This window comes from Acanthisitta chloris, unplaced genomic scaffold, assembly GCF_000695815.1.
Source record: "Acanthisitta chloris isolate BGI_N310 unplaced genomic scaffold, ASM69581v1 scaffold25290, whole genome shotgun sequence".
Taxonomy (NCBI): domain Eukaryota; kingdom Metazoa; phylum Chordata; class Aves; order Passeriformes; family Acanthisittidae; genus Acanthisitta; species Acanthisitta chloris.
Genome location: NW_008652727.1, coordinates 65,432 through 87,614, shown reverse-complemented (window position 1 = coordinate 87,614; position 22,183 = coordinate 65,432). Strand labels below are relative to the sequence as shown.

The 22,183-nt window shown below is 41.5% G+C and overlaps 1 protein-coding gene across 1 annotated transcript in view; it reads right to left on the bottom strand.

Moving 5' to 3' along the window:
* The window catches only part of CARD11 (caspase recruitment domain family, member 11), a 43,529-nt gene extending 22,673 nt beyond the window's left edge, over positions 1 to 20,856 (bottom strand). Inside the window, exons 1-2 of the mRNA XM_009078310.1 lie at positions 20,593 to 20,856; positions 382 to 594 (exon numbers count right to left, since the gene is read on the bottom strand). Coding sequence (XP_009076558.1) covers positions 382 to 594; positions 20,593 to 20,605 — 226 coding nt within the window. The 5' untranslated portion in view covers positions 20,606 to 20,856. The remainder of the gene's footprint in view (positions 1 to 381; positions 595 to 20,592) is intronic.
* Positions 20,857 to 22,183: the final 1,327 nt, after the last annotated feature.

The window sequence follows — 22,183 nt, the reverse complement described above, 5'->3', positions numbered from 1 at the left end:
GTGGGCAAATTGGTCTCTGGAACAGAAATTTCAAAAGACTCATTATTCAGTGCAGCCTTTATCAGGTAAGGATGGCAGATCCTTCATGACAAATCACAAGGACAGCTGAAAAGCTACTCCTGGAATGTCACTGGCTGCTGCTTCTCTTAACTGAAATATTTGCCAAGGCTTTGATGGGAATTTGAACCCCACAAGCTCCAGTCTGCACAGCACTGGAAAGAGTCTGTGTTACCAAAATAGCATCAGCAGAATCCCTGTACATTATATCTCCTGTAAATAAGATACAGAGTTTCCATTTGATAAGCTCTAACTTGATACAGGCTCCCTGCAGGCTCAGCAAGGAGACAGGGATGCAGATGTAGCCATTCACAAAGTGATTACCTGCTCTGTTAATTTTGGAGGGCAGCATGAGTGAGTTGAGCACCTCATCTTCGTCCTGCTCATCGATCACTTTGCACTGCCGTAAGTAGGGGGTGAGTTTGGCTGGGTTGATGTACCGGCTCAGCATGTGCCGGTTGCATTCCACGTTCTCCCACAAAGCTTCCTCTTCATCTTTCAGTGCCTCCAGGCAGTCATCCATCTCTGGCTCTCCTCCTTAACAAGGGAAACAGTGGGCAAATGAACACCAAACAGGACAGCTTCAATCCCAGTGCTTTTTTGTGCTTCCATGTCATATAGGATGAACTCAGAACCACTTCTGACTGATGCTGGATTTGCCTGAGATTGAAACTGTTTGAAGTGAAGTGCAGCCTGTCTACAGCTCATCTGGGAAGTGGCAGTTCACAGAAGTGCTATCTTGAGTCTATGAACTATTGCTCATTGCTCTCCAGTGACGAATCTGTACTCAGCTAACTCCACGAAGGTCTCTACAAGCCAGAGAATTCCTCTTCTCAACAGAAGCCATGGCAAAGGGCACAGTGCACAGCGCAAGGCAAGAAGGGAATGAACCTGCAGAGCTCAGAGCAAAGGCAAATACTTGCTGTAGGCAACGAAGGCCTTCATCCTCACCTCCTTTGCTCCTCTCAGCTGTACTGATGTGAACCTGCATATATGTGATGAGCTAACAGCTGTAAATGCACACCAGAATTGCAGGCAGATATATATGTCTGCCTTCTGCAGCTGGGTATGGATGGACTGAGGTGTGAGTGCAAGGACCTGTGAGCTCAGACCTTGCCTTCCTCTGCATGAGTGAGCAGCTATCAGCATTGTATCACTGCAGTCTGAAAATGTTCTTGACTCATGCAAATGTTATCATATGATTTCTGAGTGCTTGCTAAGCAATTTCCTGCCAACTCCTAATTTGTACCCACCTCATTAGAGAAGGTTACGAGGCAGGGAACAGTGAGGTGACAAAACTCGTACTGAACTGATGAGTAAAGAAACTTTGTGAAAATCTTTCCTCCTTTGTTTTGTAATAAAGGTTAACCTTTAAACAAGTCCTATTTTTCGCATTCTAGCTTTCACAGGATCTTGTGATCCAGGTGGCACATGGAACATAAGCTTCTATTTCCAGTTATTTTACCTCAGCAGAGACTGTGGTGGGAGAAGAATGTGCAGTTCTTGGGTCATATGAGATGAGAACTGTGCTTTATGAGGCTTTGCTGGTAATCAGTAACTAAAGACCTCAGAAGCAACGTGTTGTTTTTCTTAGCTTCCAGCTTTAGGAACTGTGGAGCAGCCTCTGTTACACTGAGCATCCCTGGGCAAAACCAGCTTGTAAACTGTACAGCCAAGGGCTATGAATTCCTCCTTTTGAAAAATAAAACCAGAAGTGCTAATCTGCTAAATAACGTGTTTGTCAGTGCCCTCATGTAATGAAACACATAATATTCCTACAAAACAAAAAAATTCATGCTCTCTGCTCGATGCTTTTAAAAGCCTTTGCAAATTGTCTAAAATCCTAGGCTGGGGTTCAGTATCTCTGTGTGAAAAATTTGGATGAGTTCTTCGTACTATGGACAGGCTAGGGGAGTATTGCCAGAGGCTTTGTTCTTCCCCTGTGCTCCAGCAGCTCTCCCAGAGCTCTTTTATTTGTCGTTTCACATCTTAGGAATGACTTACTCCACCTTTGCTCTGGTGCTTGCATGTAGATTCATTACCCCAGTGACTGCTATTAAATGTTCTGGGAGAGACAACATTCCTAAGAGGGTCAGGAAGACCAAGGCTGCTCAATGGGGTCCAGAATCACAGGGGCATGGCTGGAGTTAGGGGAAAAATCTCCCTGGTCTTAGGAACTTCATAAAAGCTGGATGAAATTCTCACTGAACGCCAGTATTTACATGTGGTAAAGATGACACTGCAGTAATGAGCAGAATAAAGGTAAAACAATAGAACTAGCTTTATAAAGCAGGTAGCAGTGGGAGGAATGCTAAAGGTGAAAGAGCTTCATCTGAAGACCACACACATTCTCATGAACCTTACTCTCCACCACTTATTCTGGAAATAACTGTGTTTCACTTCAAAGGGGAATTTAAAAAACACTACATAATTGGAGAAGATGGACTTTGGGGAGTAGAAGGCAGGGAAAGCAGAAGGTCACAGAGTACCTCAGTGATCTTTCAGCCACAACTATCTACTGCAGCTAAAAAAGGGAGTGTTGCAGGCCCTTTAATTTCTGGGTGCACACCAGGGAGCTCACAGATGGACCTGGGAGTGCCAAGGAGGCACTTGCCTGAGTTTCATAAAATGCAAGATATCTTGTAATCTGCTGCACTGAACCAGAAATTACTGCACACTGTCAGCAGTTCCCTCAGGACATTAGTAAGGGATTTCTCCATTAAATGATTCCAAGAAGAGTTCACTCATCAGCGTAATTCTCAACGTGAATACTTCTTTTTTTTTTTACCTGACATTAAAAATACCTTTATCATATAGTCCCTCGTGTATGGGCATAATATATCCACACTGTTATTTTGGGGACATAATGCTTAATGGGAAAGTAATAAGAATATTGCATGAATGGCTAAGAATTTTAAAAGGAGGTTTCTGGTGGCAAACTCCTGTTCAATACAGTCTATTTTCAGGAGCAAGTCCTGAGAAATGACATTCAGGAGTGGTCCTTCACTGCCAGATTGGACTGTCAGAACCCTCTTGCTTTCTTCTTTGGGTTTCCACCTTGGGAATGCCCTGCCAGAATCACAGCTAAGCTCTGTCCTAAGTCCCTGTGCTGTTCATCGTGTCTCAGGGATGTGAAACAAGTAGCATTCCTCTTGTTCCCAGAGATTCAGGAGTTGCCTTTGTGGTGTTTCTTTGGTCAGGCTGGTCTAAGTACAACCCTCACATAACTCCACTGTCCTGTGGAGCCATTCCAGAGAAAATAGCAGTGGGCAGCTGATATTAGTGCAACTCCTCTCTTAGTGAGCAAACAGTTCTTTGATTTAGTATTTAATATAACGTTTGGTAGGAAATAAACAGCTTGTGATTGGTTGAAATTTTGGTGTGCTGGTCAAAACCTCAGATGTAACAACTGAAACTCAGTGGGAAACCAATAAAGGTTTTGTATTCCTGGCTTTAATTTTAAAAGATTTTCAGCAGCACTTGCATTTTCTAGGCATTTCAAAGCCCTTATCCCCTGTTTCTGTCCTTCCTTCTATGATGATATTACAGAAAAGTTGTTTTCATTTATCAAATTAAAAATGACAGTTTTAAAATGTTTTCAGATGTGTAATCACTCAGTTAATCTGACCTTCATTACCATTATCTACTTCCTGATTCCAGCACCTCTGGAGCTGTAACCTAACACATTCAGGAGTTGTGATATGTCATGGGAATACTATTGCATCCGTTACAAATCACAGGTGTGAAGTCACAGACTTGGCTTGGCTTCAACAGACATTAACTAAAAAGAAATCAGAATCACCACAGCAGATAAAAAATTGCTCTCCTGCTGCTCCTTTTGGTAGTTAGTACACAAAACAGCTTTTAACAGCAGGAGAGCTTAATCCAGTAATAATCTCAGCTAGTTCCACCTGTTCGAAAGATCTCTGTAGACTCAAGCTAATAAAAGAGAGAATCCCTTTTTGCACTAAAAGAAACACTGTGCTCTCCTCATCCCCTTTCCTCTCCCAGGGCCTATCCTTCTCCTGGCTGTTGCACATATATGAATAGCTCTACATGTTTGCTATTTTGTCTGTGTTATATTTTTCAGGTGAACAAAGCACCTTGCAGTTAAAGCTGCTCTCTGTTCTCACTCAGGCTCCACACTCTCATATGTCAGTGACACTCTCCACTGATCAAGGGAATAAAGCCTGCAGGCTGCAGACCCAGGGGTTCTATAAAGTGCTTATCATCAGGTCACATCTAAAGCTTCATTTTTTGGTGATTTGTTTCATGATGGTGCAGAAATTAACCCTTCAGCTGTTTAATTATTTGCATGCCCCTGCTCTGAATCCTTGTCAGCCTGTCAAGACTGAGGCATCACCGTGTAGCAGACTACAAATGTGGGTTTTGGCTGGGTTTTCTGAACTCCTGATATCTCTTTTGTGAAACATGAAAACAGGAGTTTGTCTCCCTACTGAAAAGCAGGAGGAAGTTTATTTTGGAAGGGCTAATCTATTATAGTGTTTTGGACTTCTGCATTTGTCACAGATGTTCACAGACTGGCAGAGTTTAAAAAGAAACCACAGCACACAAAACGTTTTGCAAATTACAAGTGAATAAACCCAAAAGTTTCTGTTAAATACTAAATATGTGTCTCTAAACCAGGAAAGAATTATAGACAAAACATCAAAAATAAGGATGAAAGTAGCACTCTAAAATTGTGTATATAATTACCCTGAGCATTTGGAGGATGTTGTATTACATCCTCTCTCTATGCACATCCCCAGATTCTGTGGGGCAATGCCCTTTCTGCTTCAGGTTTGTACAGCTCCTCACATGACAAAGTACAACAACTGGGTGATTTTCTCAAAAGCTGCTTGTGTGGATATGTGCAGATTTGCAGTATCAGAGAACCACAAAACCACAAAGGGATTTAAAGCTATTTTTAATTTTTAGAGGAAAGTCACAGTTGAAAGTGTGATAAGGAAATTATATTCCTTTGCTTGAGGACAGGAGAGCTCTGGGTGCCCTCCAGGCTTCCTGAAATGCTGAATACCAGCAGATTCAAATGATGTTGGCTGCTCTCTGCTACTGAAAACCACTTTCAAAAGGCTTAAACAGTGATAAAGAAAATTAAGTTTGCTTACCTATACTTGCAAGTTTTTTCCATACAGGTGCCTAAATCTGGATTTCCAGAGGAAAGGAGACAGTGTCTTCACCTGCCTTCAAGAATTTGGACTTTATATTCATCCTTTCTACCTCATTGTCCTCACCTGAAAATAAGGCTGGTAATAGGGATATTTATGCCAAGGTGGGACTTGTTAATTAGTGACTGCAAAGCACATGGAACCACCAAGATGGGAGGGCCAAGAAAAGGAGGATGGGAAAGCCCTAGGAAAACATTTAGTATTAATGTAGTTTTATCCCTTCAGACTCTGCAGGTCTTAAAACAGTTTCTGAAGGCAGCAGCACTGTTGGATGGGCCCTACTTTAGGTCACTGTGATGTATATGAAAAGAACCATTGTGTATATCTCAGAACTCTCTCTTTATGCAAAAGATTCGACCAATTTCCTCAATGCCACACTTTCAACAAAATAGAAAAGAAAATTATAGAATAAGAGATATTAAAAGTAATAGAAGAGCAGGAAGCTTTAAACACAAAATAGGATTATTTTTGCACAAAAGTCTCCTATTCAATTCCACTGAGTCTATCTCGGTTACCCAGAGCCTACAAAAGACACCCCAAACACTAGCAGACCTGCAAGGCTTCAGGGAGGCACAGCTAGATCTTCAGTGAAGCCACAGTCATAAATACTAGTCCCATTTTCTGAACAGAAGAGAGATAGAAGTAACCAAAACAAACTCCTTAACTAGTTCAGAGAGCTCTGGAGGGATATTCTTCAGACTTCAGAAGAGAGAAAGAAAATTCCCTTCCCTTTTATAACTGTTAGACCAACAACCAAGTGAGAGAAAAAGAAATGAATTCTATCATGTTACTCATTCAATATCTCAATATCAATAGCTCCCTTGGAAAAAAAAAGCAAGTGGTGGAATAAATCAGAGATTTATGTCTAATCACTACTCCTGTCCTAACAGAAGGAGGTCAGAAGAATTTATGCTTTAGGAACATTCTTTAATTACCTCTTTCTTTGTCTTTATTTACTTTCTTAAGAACAGATCCATATAAAACTCCATCTCAAAAGACAAAAAAACGGGTAATGAATACATAAAGCAGAGATCAATTATTAGTATTGCTGGTCAGGACACCCAACAGTTTGCTTAGTCTCACCTAAACCAGAAAACACTGTGTGCAACGAAGCCAGACAGGGTTTCAATATTGCAGGGAGATATTGCCCAAGGGCTGAACAATGTTTGCACTGAATTCCACATTTACTCCATTGAGTTTTTGTCTGTTTTGAAATTGTAAATGAAATCCTATACAATACCTATCACTTTCTGGAGGAAAAAACCTACTTACACATTAAGAACATTGTTTTGCCCAATGAAATATTGTTGAAAAGACCCTAATGAGTGCAGTAATACTTATTAGGATCCTGTAATGATTTCTGTTTCATAAAAGGCAAAGACCTGTGTTTCCCACTTTGCACTCCTCCTGCTGAGAGGATCTAGTCTAGTCTTCCACAAGTCTGGCAGCTTTAGAACCTCAGAGCTCCTGTCACCTGATCTCACAGGAAGGAAATGACTAATTTTGTCTCAATGGCAAACCAGCAGCAGGTTGTGCTACCTCCAGCATGCAGCATCCAATCAGATTTGGCTGCAGAACATGTATTATTGATAATAAACAAAGAAAATGGAAAAATCCTCCTCTAAAAATAGCCTAGATGATGTTTTGACAACTGGCATTTTTCTGTGTGTCATTATTTTCTACACACAGTGAAGCAGTTCCTTGCTCAGTCAGTAACCCACTCAGTGTCTAAGCACTTCTGACAGAGGAGCAAATCTGGGGGGTGGATTCATCTCACCAGTCTGAATTAGGCTTAGTAGTTTAATTTAGAAATCTAGTTCCTCTGTAGTGCATGGAAAATGTTCTGTTCAAAACTCCATTCCCCCATTTTATACTTCCACCTTGGAATGCCCTCTAAGATTGCTTTCCAGCCACTACTAGTCACTTAGTTTCCCTCTAGGGCTCATGGAGAAAGCTTTGTCCCAGTCTAAACTGGTGATTAGATGGATGTTATTCTGTTTCCACACATTGTTTAAGAATCTGATACCCAGATCTCAGAAACTTTCCATACTACCATTATTCAGTGAAAATATATGTAAGAGCAAATGGGAAATGAGAGAGGTGAACAATGAGAGATGGAGGGAAAAAGTGAAGAGGGGAAAGAGAAACAAGATTTGAGGGTGAAAAATGGTGAGATCAAGGGAAAAGGAAATATAAAAAAGGGAACAGGAAAAGAAAAAGAAAGTTAGAGAAAGGGGAACTCAAAAGAATGAAAGTGAGGAACAGAAGTGAGACAGAGATAAAAAAAGGAAAGGGCTCAGAGTAAAGGCAAAGGGAAAGAACGTGGGATGTAAAGCAAATGAACAGATAAATAGGGCAGGACCTGCCACAGAGCCTGATACATTAGAAATTAGTGTTAGTTCTGAGCATGCAAATCAAGATAATGGCACAATAATTTAAATAAATAATTTACCACAGGACTTTAGTGCATCTATTTTAAAGGATTTGCCAAGTAGCAGCGCAGAGCTGAGCTCCTGACATTTAACAAATGCTTTAATCTCCACGTGCTCCATCCTGTTACGCATGATGATGAGGAGGGCAGCAGAAATCGCTGTGCTAACGTAGTACAAATATGTTTATGGAGCTGCCCTTCTGTTCTTGGGCATCAGCTACTGATACATGCATTTCCTTTCAACTCATGTGTGCTAAAAGCCAAGATCTAAACCAGAAGTTGTCATCCTCGGGCTGCCAATGGCTCCTGACAATGCTGGTCCAACAAATGGCTCAGAAGTCATTACTAGGTCCCAGGTTAATTTTTTCTTGAGTATGACTCACTCTGTTTCTACAATTGATAATGAGATTCTCACCAGCTCAGGAGGTGGAGGAGGCACAGCTGGGGGCAAGTGCACAGTCCTGTGTGTCTAGGATGAGTCCTGAATTGAAGGTTCAAGTTGCCGAAAGATGCAAATGGATTTGGTGACTGGTTAGGTGCCAGGAAATGTTGCTTGTGTTACAAAACTCAGCACATTCTTTGGCACAGAGATCCAGTGTTCATAAGGGATTTCCACAGACTGAGCTGTGTAAGAACCTGTTAAGGACAAAGGTTCATAAACTGGTACATACATATGAAACTCACACAACCCTGGCCTAGAGAGCCTGATTCCTATCAGTGTTAGTAACACTTCTCTTCTTATTACACCTCATACAATAAGTCACAAAAAACAAGAACAGAGAAGGAAGTGTAGTCCTCCCAAACAAAACTGCTACTTAGTCCGTTTATGTAAAAAATTGTCACTTTCAAGAAATTTTTATATTACAGAAGTTAAAAAAAATAACAAAAAATACTCATAGAAGAACATCTTCCATGTGCTCAGATAATGACCCTTTGCAGGTGATACTCTCCTCTCCAAAGGATAATGTGGAATGCATTTGAGGAGAGAACTATGCTCTAGTTTAACAAGCTCCAAACTCAGCAATGACCTACAGTAAATGCACAGGCCATTCTTAAAACAGAAAAGGTCACACTCCAATCTTGAATACTGTTAGAAAACCTCACCACTGCCCAAGAAAGTTGAAAAATAATATTTCATACAGCAGGTTTTAGAACATGGCAGGAAAACATGCTCTGCTTGTTGACAAAATCCTTGAAAGTTTGCTTGAAGCTTCATGAATGTCCGAGCCAGCAGCACACAAAACACACAGAGGACAACTGAGTGCAATTTCACCAGAAAAAGTCTACAATGGACCACAGCAGGGTGGCCTAGGAAGGACAAAACCTCACCAAGAAGCTGAAGGAACTCGATATTTTACTGCTGGAAATAAGAGTTTTCCTTTCACATGGAAATGGTTGTACTTGTGGTATGAATAGTTTTTTCCCATTTATGCCTTCTGGTCATTTTCCTCTTCTTCTTCTTGCTCTGTGTCCTCTCTTTGCACCAGTGTCGTGGGACTGTGTCACGTAGCTCCGGAAACAAACACCCACCATCCTCTCTCTCAAACTCATTGTCTATATATAGCAGACAGAAAGGTTCTGGGGGCTGCCTTACTTCCCTTTTCTTCTGCACAGAGGTTGTGGGTGACTTTCAAATATGACACCCCTGCAGAGGAAAGTCAAAGAAGAAGTGCTCTCAGAGCCACAGAGCTGTGTGCTCTGGATGGAGCAGGAAGGGCCTGAGGAGTACCTCAAGCAGGTCCCTTTTTCCTCAAGATAACACTGCTGGGTTTCGTTCCCCATTCCATGTCACCAAAGAAGCTTTGCTGCAAGGCCTGCAATTAAAAGCAGGAAAACAATCTCTGGGAAACAGAGAGACAATTCCCTCTCCATCCTGCAGGAAGGACTCTGTAAGCCACTTCTGCAGCAATTCAAGACAAAAATCATATGATTCTTTACTTAACAGGACTGTACATTCTTTCTGTAGTGGGAATGTCTCTGACCTTGTGCTGTCTTGGGGAAGAGATAATACCAAATACTTGGCAATCCTGTATTTTTTACCTTCAAAGCATTGCAAGGAGGAATTAAGCATCTTCTGTTACTCTCTCCATAACTAAGTACATTGCTCTGATGACAGAAAATACTGTAAAGCTTTCATGTGGAAAATTTATCCCAGAAGAATTAGCTAACCATTGGAAAAGACTAAACTCTGGTCACATTAGGAAACTCTGGACAGTTCAGCTCATGGTTAATGTGTATTTTTTTGAACAGACCAAAGAAGTAAAGTACTAAAATAGCAATAAATCTGACTCTTTGTCTTCACCTGGTGTGGTTCTTAAGCATGAGCCAACGTAGGAAGTATGAGGATTGTACTGAATTCTCTGCTGACAGTGGAAATAAATATTTGTGAAAATAACAACTGTAAAGTGATGCCAAAATTACATTCCATCTGTGAGCATCTCTGCGTTAAAACAGCACCTAAAAGCAATATAACAAAGGCAAGATTTGCAGGATTATTTGCACCCAAATCCTGCTCTTTAGATGTTTAACAGTACAAAGGGTGAAAACATGCTTAAAGTCAGGGAAAGTTTTGTTTTATTCTCCTAACTTATGCCTTGAAGCATAACAATTCCTTAGCACAGGCTGACAACAAAAGCATTTGCAGAATGTGCAGAAAAGCCTTTGTTTTAAAGGCAGAGTTGCATTTGTGTCTGAAGTGAGGTTACACCAAGATGAGCACCAGCAAATGGCTCCCACGCGTGAGGATTGATTTCCCCCATTTCTCATTCCTACTCAAGGGCACAGCTCGTAATTAGGGTCAGGATTTCAAAGAGTGCAGGTGGTATTTAGGCATCAAAATAAATGGCCAGATTTTTGCAAGACTTGCCTCAGAGTGTGGGATAGGATAGTGTTATGAATCACAGAGCTGCTGAGCGTTAAACACTTCTTAAAATCAGGGCTTTTGTTCATGCTTACATTGAAGCTGAGCAGTTTGCAAAATCTTCTCACAACTGGAACATTCTTCACATTCTAAGTATTGGAAAAATGGGACTTTAAAGCTTTGTGAGGTGCTAATTTTTACATGGATAGGGAACTGCTCTACATAGTGCCTATAAATCTGGCTGGCAGCAGTGTTTAAGTAGTTCTGATTCTCCAGTGCTGTATAAATTCCCCAGCAGTGCACATTCCATGGGGGAGAGGGCAGATTCTGTGAGTCAGCACTTACCCTTGCTAATGCTAACCCTTCTGTAGCTGTGAAATAAATATTTTGCTAGCTAACAGGTGATGGCAAACACTGCTGATGCATCAATCTCTTTCAGCACATTGTCTGCAACTACAATTGAGATTTTAAGAACTAGATGAAACTGTAAGCTTTGAACCCTCTGAGACATAATGAAAGAAGGGTTCTTTCTACATGATTAACAGTATTTCTTTCTATGAGGGACCAAAACAAAATTATTTTCCTTATGCTCAAAAGCTAATACAGTGTAGAAACTGTCTGAGGTTTGAGATTAGACTCTCCTTTCATCATTAGTTGCTCTATTTATCTTCTCTTTTTTTCCAAAGCCAGTGAGTTCAGCCTTGCAGAATCCACGCTGCTGACTCAGCTAACTGAGCCAAAACTCATAAAAATCTATTTAAAAAAGGTCCAATGATTTTATTTTCTAATCGTAAATATGAAATTTAATTAGCATCTCATTGCTAACGAAGTCACCACGGAAGACAAGACTGAAGAATTAGGCACAGGGATGGAACATCAAGCGTAAAACAAAACAAGTATGCAGGAGCCAGTTTAACTCCTGCTTTCCTCCACTTGTGTTTCAGATATTTTATGCTGTGTTCACAGGTTTCCTCCTCTGATAGCAAGGCCCTTCTGTCCTCCTTGGCAGTAATTACTCCAGCATGGTGCAGCATCGACACAAAATAACAACAGATAAGGTTCACTCTGGATTAGAAAAACAAGCAAGGCAGAGCAAGTTGGATCTGAATTAAAAATCCTGTTTTGTCATAAGCTACTTGGGTCAGCAAGTGTTTCAAATCCTGTGAAAGCAATACACTCACAACTGAGAAAAGAACTCTCATTATTCTCCAGGGTACTGCAAACATCAGAAAGATTAAAGGCATTTTTTTAAAGCAAGCATATGGAGAATTTAAAAAGCCTCTTCAACTAGGAATGTGTCCAGCCTTTTCATTATTAGCATTCCTAGAAGCTATGTCCTATGCTGACATCAGCACTGAGTTTGGCATTACTGGGCCAAATTCTGTCTACTGTGAGCTACCTCTGCCACCTTCTCTTCGGAGCTCTTAAGAGATCAGGAGCTCCTGCTCTGACTTTGCCCACCATGCCTGCAGGAGAGGGTTACTAGAACTCTTCCCTGCACAGCAGCACAGTTCCCTGAGCTGAAGGCAGGGACAGGTGTCTACTGTTGCTCCACGAGCTGCCTTGGTGAGGGAGAACATGATACAGAACATCACCACAGAGAGGACTCGGTGAGAAGTGGGCAGCTACCGTGGGAGAGCTCTGCAAGGGCTGCTGAACTGCAGTAACCACAAAACTCTACTTTCTCCTTAGACTCACTCTGAAATTGTTCACAGCAAGTCAGTGTGGGAGGAAGTGTTTACAGGACCTGTCCTGAGAGCAACTGCTAATTAATAATTCCTGGACTGCTAGAAAAGCTTTAGGAGTAACTGTGTGAGTGGGCAGGCCCCTTGGCTGCTCTCGATGACAACATCCTGGGGTAAAAAGGACTTGGTTAGTGCTTGTCCTGGTTATTCATATGCATCAGGACAACTTTACATTGCTATTTCATGATCATTCCCTTGCAGCAGCAAACATCCACAACCCAGACATGTTACAGCCAAGACTGGCTTGGGTAACACTGGACATTTTCTGAGCAGTGCTGGTGATGCTGCTGAGTAAGGACTAACAGCTTTCTTCAAAAAACTGTTGCACAGCCCCTGGTATCTCCAGTGGAGTGGGGATGTCAGTCTGTAAGTCAGACTTATCCCAGTTCAAATTCCTGAAATAACTCTGTTTCTTTCTAATATATATGATGTCACTCACCCTAGCAAGGAAAAGAGAAAGGGAGTTAAACTTTCTCACTCTACACTTTGAGGATCTGAAATGGATAATTCTGGCAAAGCAGATTTTTAAAGACTAAGGCAAGTTTAAAGCAATAACCATATGCTCCTTTTGGATCCTCATATGCAAACTTTTAGCACTTAGCCAAAAATGTTGCTGTTCCTTTTCAGGACAAACGGTCCAGCTGGTGGCTCAGAACCCACATCTAACCATCAGATGTTCACTGCACTCACTGTTTTTCTCTGGAGGAAATAAGGATTGCTGGTTTGGACAGCAGACAGGTGCTCATCTCTTCCTGGGCTTGTGTAAGGGCAAAGTCATGGCAGAATGAAATTCTGGTCTGAGACTACAGAGTTCACTGCCTCCACATGAGGGGAAGGAGAAGCTGGGCAGAAATCTGACTCTACACGCAGGATTAGAGGATCAATTTTGGACCATGTTGCCTGAAACCCACCACAACAACCTGAACAACCTGTACAGCCAGCTGTAGTGTCAAGCATTCTTCACAAGAGAAAAGAAGTGGAAGAATATCCCAGATGAAAATATGACTGTGTCAGTGAGGTCAGAACCCTTGGTAAAGCACAATGGCCTGTCTCTGCCTTCCTGCAGATCTTTTTTCCATTTGCTGTGCTTGATGCATTACTTCATTTCCCTTAGGATCAGTCACAATCTGCAGGTGACAGATACTTTCAGCTCTAAAGTATGTTGAATAGAGAGAAGTTTGTCAGTTACTTTCTCTCATCTGATGAAACTCCCATATATGGGCTGGGAATCAGAATCAGAGAGGAAGAGGGAAGGAGGTATTAAACAAGACAACTGAGGTGAGTCAGACAAACTGGTCAGGTTGAAGGGAGAGAGAATTTGGAGTGTCCTGCGAGGACCAAAGGAGCAGTAACAAACCACCCTCTGCCTTTTCTCATGTTCTTTCCTCTCAGTAGTTGAACATTCAAGTCATCTTTACTGTTCAGTCCCTTTGTGCAGAGACTCTACTAGATCCAGATCTGAGCATTAGCTATTTAATAGCCAAGATTTCTAAATGCATCAAAAGATTTCTAATACTATCCTGCTCAAACAGCCTTAGATTTCTGCACAGTTATAATGTTATAATGATGCAGTTGCAATGAGTTTACATTTTTCTGCATTGCAGTATGTTCTACAGTATATCAGGAGCTTGTCATTAAATCCACAGCTTTCAAAGGGACATTCAAACTCTGATCATTTCTGTCTCAGACCTAGAATTTTCCAATTCCTTGCAGGTGAAAAAGTTTCATCCTTCCTGATATTGTATTCTCATATGTTCTAAGGCAAGTATTGAGCCAGACACCACTCTCCCAGGTGTGCAGCCCTGGTTGTTCAGTGATTCAGTGAAGATGTTGCTGTCAATAGGATTTAATCCAGCAAAACTGCCTGGATGCTGCTCCTGGTATGGATATGAATGAGTCACAAACCCACCATTCTGTAGTGTAATGCTCCATGTGAAAATACCCAAGTATCACTTTTCCTTCAGGCCACAGACTTGCAGATTAAAAACCCCAACAGATTCAGCATTTCCAGACTTACAGTAAATGTAAAACTCCTTCATCTTTTCCAAACAACTCAAGCAAAAGGAAAATATACTCTCTTCTATCCAAAAATTTAAATATCTTTTGTTTCATGCTGCATTGACATATTTCATGGCATAAATTGCCAAACTGAGAGAATAAAAGAGAGAAGGAAATTAAACCTTCTACAACATGTTAGTATTGGGTGTTCCTGAGAAATATTTAACTGAAAATACAGGAATATGTTATTGAAAGGATGAAACACACAAAAAAATCTTTTTAAACAATCAAATATCGAGACTTATTCTGACTTACTTTGGCAGGAACTGTGAAGGAAGATGAGCAGTGTAGTAGCAGGGAAGAATCTTAAGCTTGTTTTGTTTTCTCAGGAGGAAATCAGCTTAGCAGTAGTAAAGAAGGTGAGAAAAATGTATTGAATTTTATATATTCAGTCAGTGCAAATCATTAGTGAAATGAGTTTGATGATCTCACTAACTACCTCATTATAAACTACAAAAAACATATGGAATGGCAACTACCTTGACGTGACACTCAGAGATACAGTTTGGTATTGGATTTGGCAGTGCTGGGTTAACAGTTGGACTCAATGATCTTAAAGGTCTTTTGCAACCTAATTAATTCCATGATTCAGAAAAAAACAGGAAATAGAGATGCAGGAAGCAGCTGCTGGATAGACACTGTGATTTGTGCTTGTAAAAAATCTGGGATGCACCAACAGACTTCAGTGAGGATCCATGCAAAACTGCAGCCAGGGAGGAAATGCTCTCTTTAACACAGACTTCATGCAAGGGACCGGTTTGGTCAGCGAGTAGTGGAGGTCACTGGTATTTTAATTGAGATTTTAAAAGCCTTCAAATCATCTTTTAAATGTGATAATGTTGAGACACTGTCCCAGGTTGCCCAGGGAGGCTGTGGCTGCCCCAACCCTGGCAGTGTTCACAGCCAGGTTGGCTAAAGCCTTGAGCAACCTGCTCTGGTGGGAGGTGTCCCTGCCCAGGGCAGGGGGTTGGGGCTGGATGATCTCTAAGCTCCATTCCAATCCCATAACAATCTATGAATCTAGGATAATCTTTCAGTTCATGATCAAGGATAAAAGTTTCAATCCCCATTTTAACTGTAGTATTTGGTGTAACCTTTAGAAAGTGTTGAAGCAACCTTTTGGGTGTTTTCCCAGTTTGCTCAGGATTCAGAATTCCCAGAGAGAAATATTTGAAAGGTTTTTTTATTAAGTGTTTCAAACCTGGGAGGAACTTACTTTTGTGCTCAAATATATGGAACGTGTGTAACAAGCTATTAAGTATACTCATACTGATTTCAAGTATGGGCACAGCTCGATTAGAAATGTTTATACACATATAGAGCTATAAAAATGAAGTGGAAACAATCCATTAACTGCTAATGAGAACCATATATGTACTGCTAGCATACAGCTTTTTCTGCATTCAAATGGGAAAAAAATCCTTATCCCAGTTTAAACAGAAACCTTATGTTACATTTACTCTTCAGTGTCTCAATTACAAGCTGAGGAACATTTGCCAGCTAACACCCAGTGCCCAGGAGGCTGGTGGGAATCCTTTCCTTGGCTGCACTTGAGCTGGATTTCTCCCCTGAACTACAAAACCCAGGGCTGACTTGGGTAAATAACAAGTATCTTTGTGTAAGGCCAAACTAGCCTCAGGGACCAGAACAAACATATCTCTTAATACTATACCAAGTTACTTCACACAGATAAATTCACTGAGGCAAAAATTACTACAAATAATATCACATACACAGCTGTATATGCATTTATCCTTTTGACAAAACCAGAATGTTACAGCGTTTCGTTTGACATTTCTGATAGATTTCCAGTGAGATTTGACAAATTTCTCTTTCCTCTTGAGCTGCTGAACAGATTCACTGAAGGAGACAGCATTAGAAAGTGATGCCCCATCTAGCCCTGAAGATAAAATAGGTTTTGCAGGACTAACATAACAGGAATAGTCTCTTCACTACACATTCAGCACTGATAACACACAGTGTACAACATGTTTACAACTTTTGGTGCTATTAGTAATGTACTTTAAAGAGCTGTGAAAAAAAATCCTCTGTGTTTGCATTTTGTATAAGTACAAAGTCCTTACCCACTGGTAAAATGTTACATGCACTCCATGTACATCATTAAGCATGTGAATTCGTGGCATGTGCACAAATATGGCACTATCACAAACTATCACCATTCCTAGAGTCCAAATATTTAGCAGAAGATCATGAAGCAAGAGAGGTGATCAAAATCAAAGTGCAGAGAAGACCTTTCTTGTCTAACTCAGGTCAGTGTGCCAACCTCCAGCCAAGGAGTAATCCACTGCCCACAGCTGGGACACTCCATGGCAGGGCATATGGCAGATGTGCTGTTTTCTCAATCTGCACTTTAAACAGTCTGGCACTGTATTCTCCTCTTGCTTGAGAGAAGCAAGAGGGAGAGGGTGATACAGGGAGAGAATACAGACTAAAGCAGCAGAGGGAAAGAAGCTTTTATCATTTGTTGGATGTGTGCCACAGAGACCAATTATATACATTTGACAGCAACCATTATAATTCCAGAGTCCTTGAACAAATCACAAGCAGAAAGGTTACCTTCCTGAAAATGTTCATTGCCATTAAATAACTGACCCAGCCTAGAGGGTGAAGGCAGTACTTAAGAGAGAACTTGGGGGAAGGGAGGAGATGGAGAATCTTATTACATGTACACCTGAGAAAACCCTATCATTTCTTCTGGAAAAAGGAACTGCAGATTCACTGCAGATGTATTTGCAGCAAAGCAGACAGAGTTCTGCAAAGGGAAATCCTACAGACAGCAGGGACAGAACAGACAAGAGAGAAAGGATTTCTCTCTGATACCAGTGGCAAAACTTGACTAAACTTGGTGAGGTTTATGGTCTTACCCTCCAGTTCGAAAATCACAAGGCCTGGACCCATATTCCTTGTTCTTTCAAGTTTAGAGTGCTGTGGAGGCTACTGACAGAGAAAACTGCCATAGGTCAAACTCCACCATCACTTACACAACTTAATGACCACATCTAAGTGAAAGATTCATATTTCATGAAACCTACATTTCAATATCAGAGGGAGAGTTGGGATATCGCCTAGCAAGTGGGTAGCTTGCTCTCTCTCAATAATAGAAGCATAATATTGGGAGATCAAAGCATCTCTATAAATTTCACAGAGCGTCAGAACAAAAGCAATCATTCCATATACCTGATGAAAAATTTCACCAAGCAACCATAGGTCATTTGGTATATGGCATTGAGATTTCTCCAGCATATCCCAGTTATTTGAGATGCATCCATCTAGAGAAGGCTCAAACTGCCTTTCATTTTAACAGATACATGCAGTCATGTGGTTCTCTCTTTCCACACATGGTGAAAGTTTACTGTTCTCTTAATTCAGAGTTAAGTCTAATTGGAAGTAGCTATTTGCATAAGAACAGGGAGTCAAACACATGATTCTGAATTTCTGTTCTAAGGTTGGCTCTCTCGATACAGCAATTTGTTGGGTAAGATAGAAAGTTTCCAGGCTCCTTCCAGCTGAAATGTCTCCTGTGCTAGACACATGATTCAATAAACTAGACCCACACACAAAAAAATAACTTCTGGCTCTAGGTTCCCTTGCAAATGTCACAACCCAACTCTGACAATGCCCATTTTTAACTCAACATGCAGCAAACTATCACGGCATGAAAGAAGAAGGAAGAAAAGAGAGAGAAGAGATGTTGTCTCAGCCAATTTATTCCTGGGAGAAACCAAGCCTTTACAAAAAGAACCAGTACCGGGGGCACAAAATACTAAAAATCAAAACATAAAATCAACAGGTTTTGCAGAATGACTCAAAGGGACACAAGTGCTGCTCACATCATAAGATGAGGTGTAACAGAGTAAGAGTCATATTAGACCTCTCTGTATAAAATGAACATCTCTTATTTTATTGTTCTAGACTTAGAAGAATATCTAAGATATTTTAATGCACCTGCTTCTGTATTCAGCAGAGAATGCTCACAGCTCAAAGGCCACAGTTTTCTAGCTCTGAATCAGGAAGGATATATTATAAATGCAAAAGTAAAATTCAGCTCCTTTCATTCCTAAGGAGATGGACTATTGAAGACAGCAGGACAGATCACTAAGAGAATTCTCCCACATAATAATTCTCTTATTAATTCAGCTGAGTTTAATAAGTGATCCTTACTCAGTCCCCAAAAGCCCACATTAGAACATCCAGAGAAATAAATCTTCAGTCTCAATAATCCTGAGCAAGAAGGTGAGGCTAAAAAGCTTCATCAAAGAAATGTACTTATTTGTCATATCTGATTCAAAGCTTACAAATTTAAGCAAGGAATAATACCAGATATTGTCCTCAGGTGCAGTTTCGAACCATTCCTGATCTTGGTGACTCACCAATATATCTGGTGTAAAAGAAATGAGCTGTTTCCAGATCCTAGGAGGAAAGCTACTCCCACTACAGCATTAGAGTTGAGAACTTCTACCTCTGAGAAGAACTGGAATCCCATTGGAATGAGCAGGACAAAAACCACACCAGTGTCAGAACAAAAGTTCTGCTTTGGGACAGGAAGTTTAAAAGTTCATTTTAGTTTAGTAAGAAGGCTTATCATAGAATCACAGAATGGGTTGGAAGGAAAGGAACCTTAAAGATCATCTTTTTTCAACCCACCTGCCATGGGCAGAGACACCTTCCACTAGCTCAGGTTGCTCCAAGCCACATCCAACCTGGCCTTGAACACTTCCAGAGATGGAGCAGCCACAGCTTCTGTGGGCAACCTGTGCCAGTGTCTCACCACCCTCATTTATTAATTAGAATTTCTTCCTACTATCTAATCTAAACCTACTCTCTGTCAGTTCAACTAGAACTATTTTTACAGTTTTCCAAAAAAGTTTTGGATTGTGCTCTCCCATTCTTTCATCTACCTTCAGTCCCATCACTAAGCACTTCCTCTGCTGCAGCTTGCATAATCTGCAGAGGAAAGAGGAGCTGAGACACTGCAATACTTCCTCCAGTTCCCCTGCAGGTACACAGCAGGGATGCTAAGGCAGCAGAGAGTGAGCCCATGTGCCTCAGTAGTTCCTCCCATGATGAATGAGACATCAAGATAAAAACAGATAGAGAAACCTGATGGAGAGTTGTGGTAAGGAGATAGGAAGGAGTGGGATGGTAGAAAGAGCAGGGATAGAATACACAATTCAGGGCAGACTGTATTTGTGAGGGGAGAGGAAACTCTGGGGTGTTATAGGTGTTAAAATTCTGTTTGTGAGACAAAGAGACAGGATGACAGTGGTTATTTGATGTGAATGACTAAATATGAGTCTGAGAAGTGGAAGGAAGCTATGTAGGTGTGAAAGTCTTGTGTTTTGGGATGCATCCCCAAAACTGTAAATATGCACATGTACATGAAAGGGACACACACAAAAGAGATGTGTGTGCAAGGACAACCCAGTGGAGAGGCAACACCACTGTGTGGGCAACATGAACTTGGCAGGGCAGCAGTGTGCACAGGAGAGAGAGGATGGAGCAGGAAGTAGGAGTGCATGTGGGAAGCTAGAGGAGCTATAGGAAAGGGGAACACAAGATCAAGAAGGAACCGACAGAGGGGAAGGAGAGAAAGATTAAGAATCTGGGGGAGGATGTACAGTCTATTGCACAGGCAAGAAAGAGAAGGCAGAGGGAAAGAAAAGGGACAAACAAGGGAAATATTTGTCACACAGAAAATAAGCTTGATGAAAAACAGCCAGAAAAGGTGGCACAAAAGATAATAAGAGATACATTAAGGTTGAGAAAAGAATAAGAAGAACAAATTAAAATATTAAATAAAAAAGAAGAAAGATTTTATCCGTTCACAGAAAAAAAATCTCAGTGAAGAGATTTAAAGAAAAGACTAGGGCACAACACACTATGTGTAGAACAAAAAAAAACCTCTGGAGAGCAGTGCCGATGATCAATCCTTTCATCTCTATGCTCTAGAACTCCAACACTCTTTTTTTTTTTATTCTTACTTTAAGAACATGTTTGCACCTCCAGCTACTGCCTGTTTGCCTCCCTGAACCCTGAGCTCCAAGTATCGGCGCACGCAAAGTACAACGAGATCTGTTGAGGGCAAGGGAGGCGCAAACACAACCATGTTCAAAGGAACATACTCTTGAAAATCAACACAAAAAAGGTGAAAGTGGAACTTGTAGTGATCAGAGTCAAGTGCTGTGCTCGCCAGGAGGGAGGTGGAGCTGCTTTGACAGCTGCTTTCCTTACCTTGGGTGCTCATGAGTGACCAGGCTGTCTCGCTGCAGCTGCTGCAGGCTGAAACTCTCTACGTTGCCTCCATGCAGTCGTCTCTCCAGGAGTCTTGGAGAGGTTATTTGTGCTCTGCAGCTGTTGAAAAGTAAAGGAAACACAAGTAGCAAAACTCCCTCTGGCCCCTAAAGTACTAAAGTTTAGGAAGAATCAGGAATGAAGGAAGCTAGTGCAGTGGTGTTGGAGTGAGCAAAGAGCTGCACAGAAAGTAAGAAAAAGTGTGTCAGAGACTGGGAGGGGCTGAGGAGGAAAATGCAAAGATCTGACAGGAAACCAGACTATAAATCTGCTTAGGGTTTGAAAAAAACACACTTCTGCTCCTCAGCAATAGAGCCTGTTTGCAAATGACTCTGCACACAGGTGACAGCAGAGCCCCAAAGTACCGTGTAAGCAAATAAAGAGGCACCTTTGCCCCTTCCCCAGGAAGAGCAGTTGGGCACAGGCAGCAGCAGCACAGACGTCTGGCTCAGAAAGAAAAAGCAGCCTGTCTTCACTTCCATTTCTCCACACCTCAGGCGAAAGGGGATATGCTGAACACCAGCCTTACTGGTGCTGTGCCTCTCCCACCACTGGGCACCAGCACTGGCTTCTCGGGGCACATGCTGGTAGAGAGCAGGTGGGAAAGACAAAAGGAAGAACTGAAGAAAACAGTTTCAAGAAAAACAGTTCCAGGCAGAAGGAGTTCTGGGTTTTCCTGAGGTTTCAAATGTTTTCAAGACAGCATCTATTTTATTAAGAGCTGTTTTTGCTACAAAGTTAGCACAAGGTTTACTTTATGCAAGTATTTGATTATTTCACAGTTGAATGGTACTTTGAACAATATCTTTTCCAAAGGGAGTCTTTGCTGACACAAAGAAGCTGCAGTATCCTGTATTGCTTCAATGTTGGACTCAGGTTAAGGCTAACATGCAAACCCAACCCTTGGTGGGTCTCACTGAGGACATTTACCTCTAGGCTGCAAACAGGAGCCTCTCTCCACAGGGAAGCCAAATGGAGCAAAGTCAGTCAGTCCCTGCCCTTGTCTGTGGCTCCAGGAGTCACCTTCACTTCTTGAAAGGTCCTGCACTGCTGCTGCCATCCTGCTCAGGAATCCTTAGCCTGAAACCCTTGAACAATCTGCTGGTTCTCGTTCTGCTACTGCCTATTCAACCCTAAGGGGGAAAACAGGGCACAGATAGCACCTCAGTTGCTCTTGAGGCTTTGCCTTTGCACTGGGTAGATTTGTACAAGTGAAGCCCCACTGGAGACAGCAATAGGTCCTGAATGTGTGAGGATCAGAGAAAAGACTCCTTGAAGGAAGAGTTATGTATGTAATAAGGATGCATATGTGTGACTGCAATGGTCACCAGTGCAGGTGCAGGTGCAAAGATGGGAAATTACAGGAATGATAAAGGAGAGTTCGAGCAGAGCTGCCCCACATGTTTTGCTGCCTGGAATATATTCTGCTCCCTCATAATTTTTGCAAGGTTCAGCTTTTCTTTGAGAGTGACTACAGGAAAACCACTATGTATATATGGGCATGGGTATGTTTTTATTTCCCAAGAGAAAA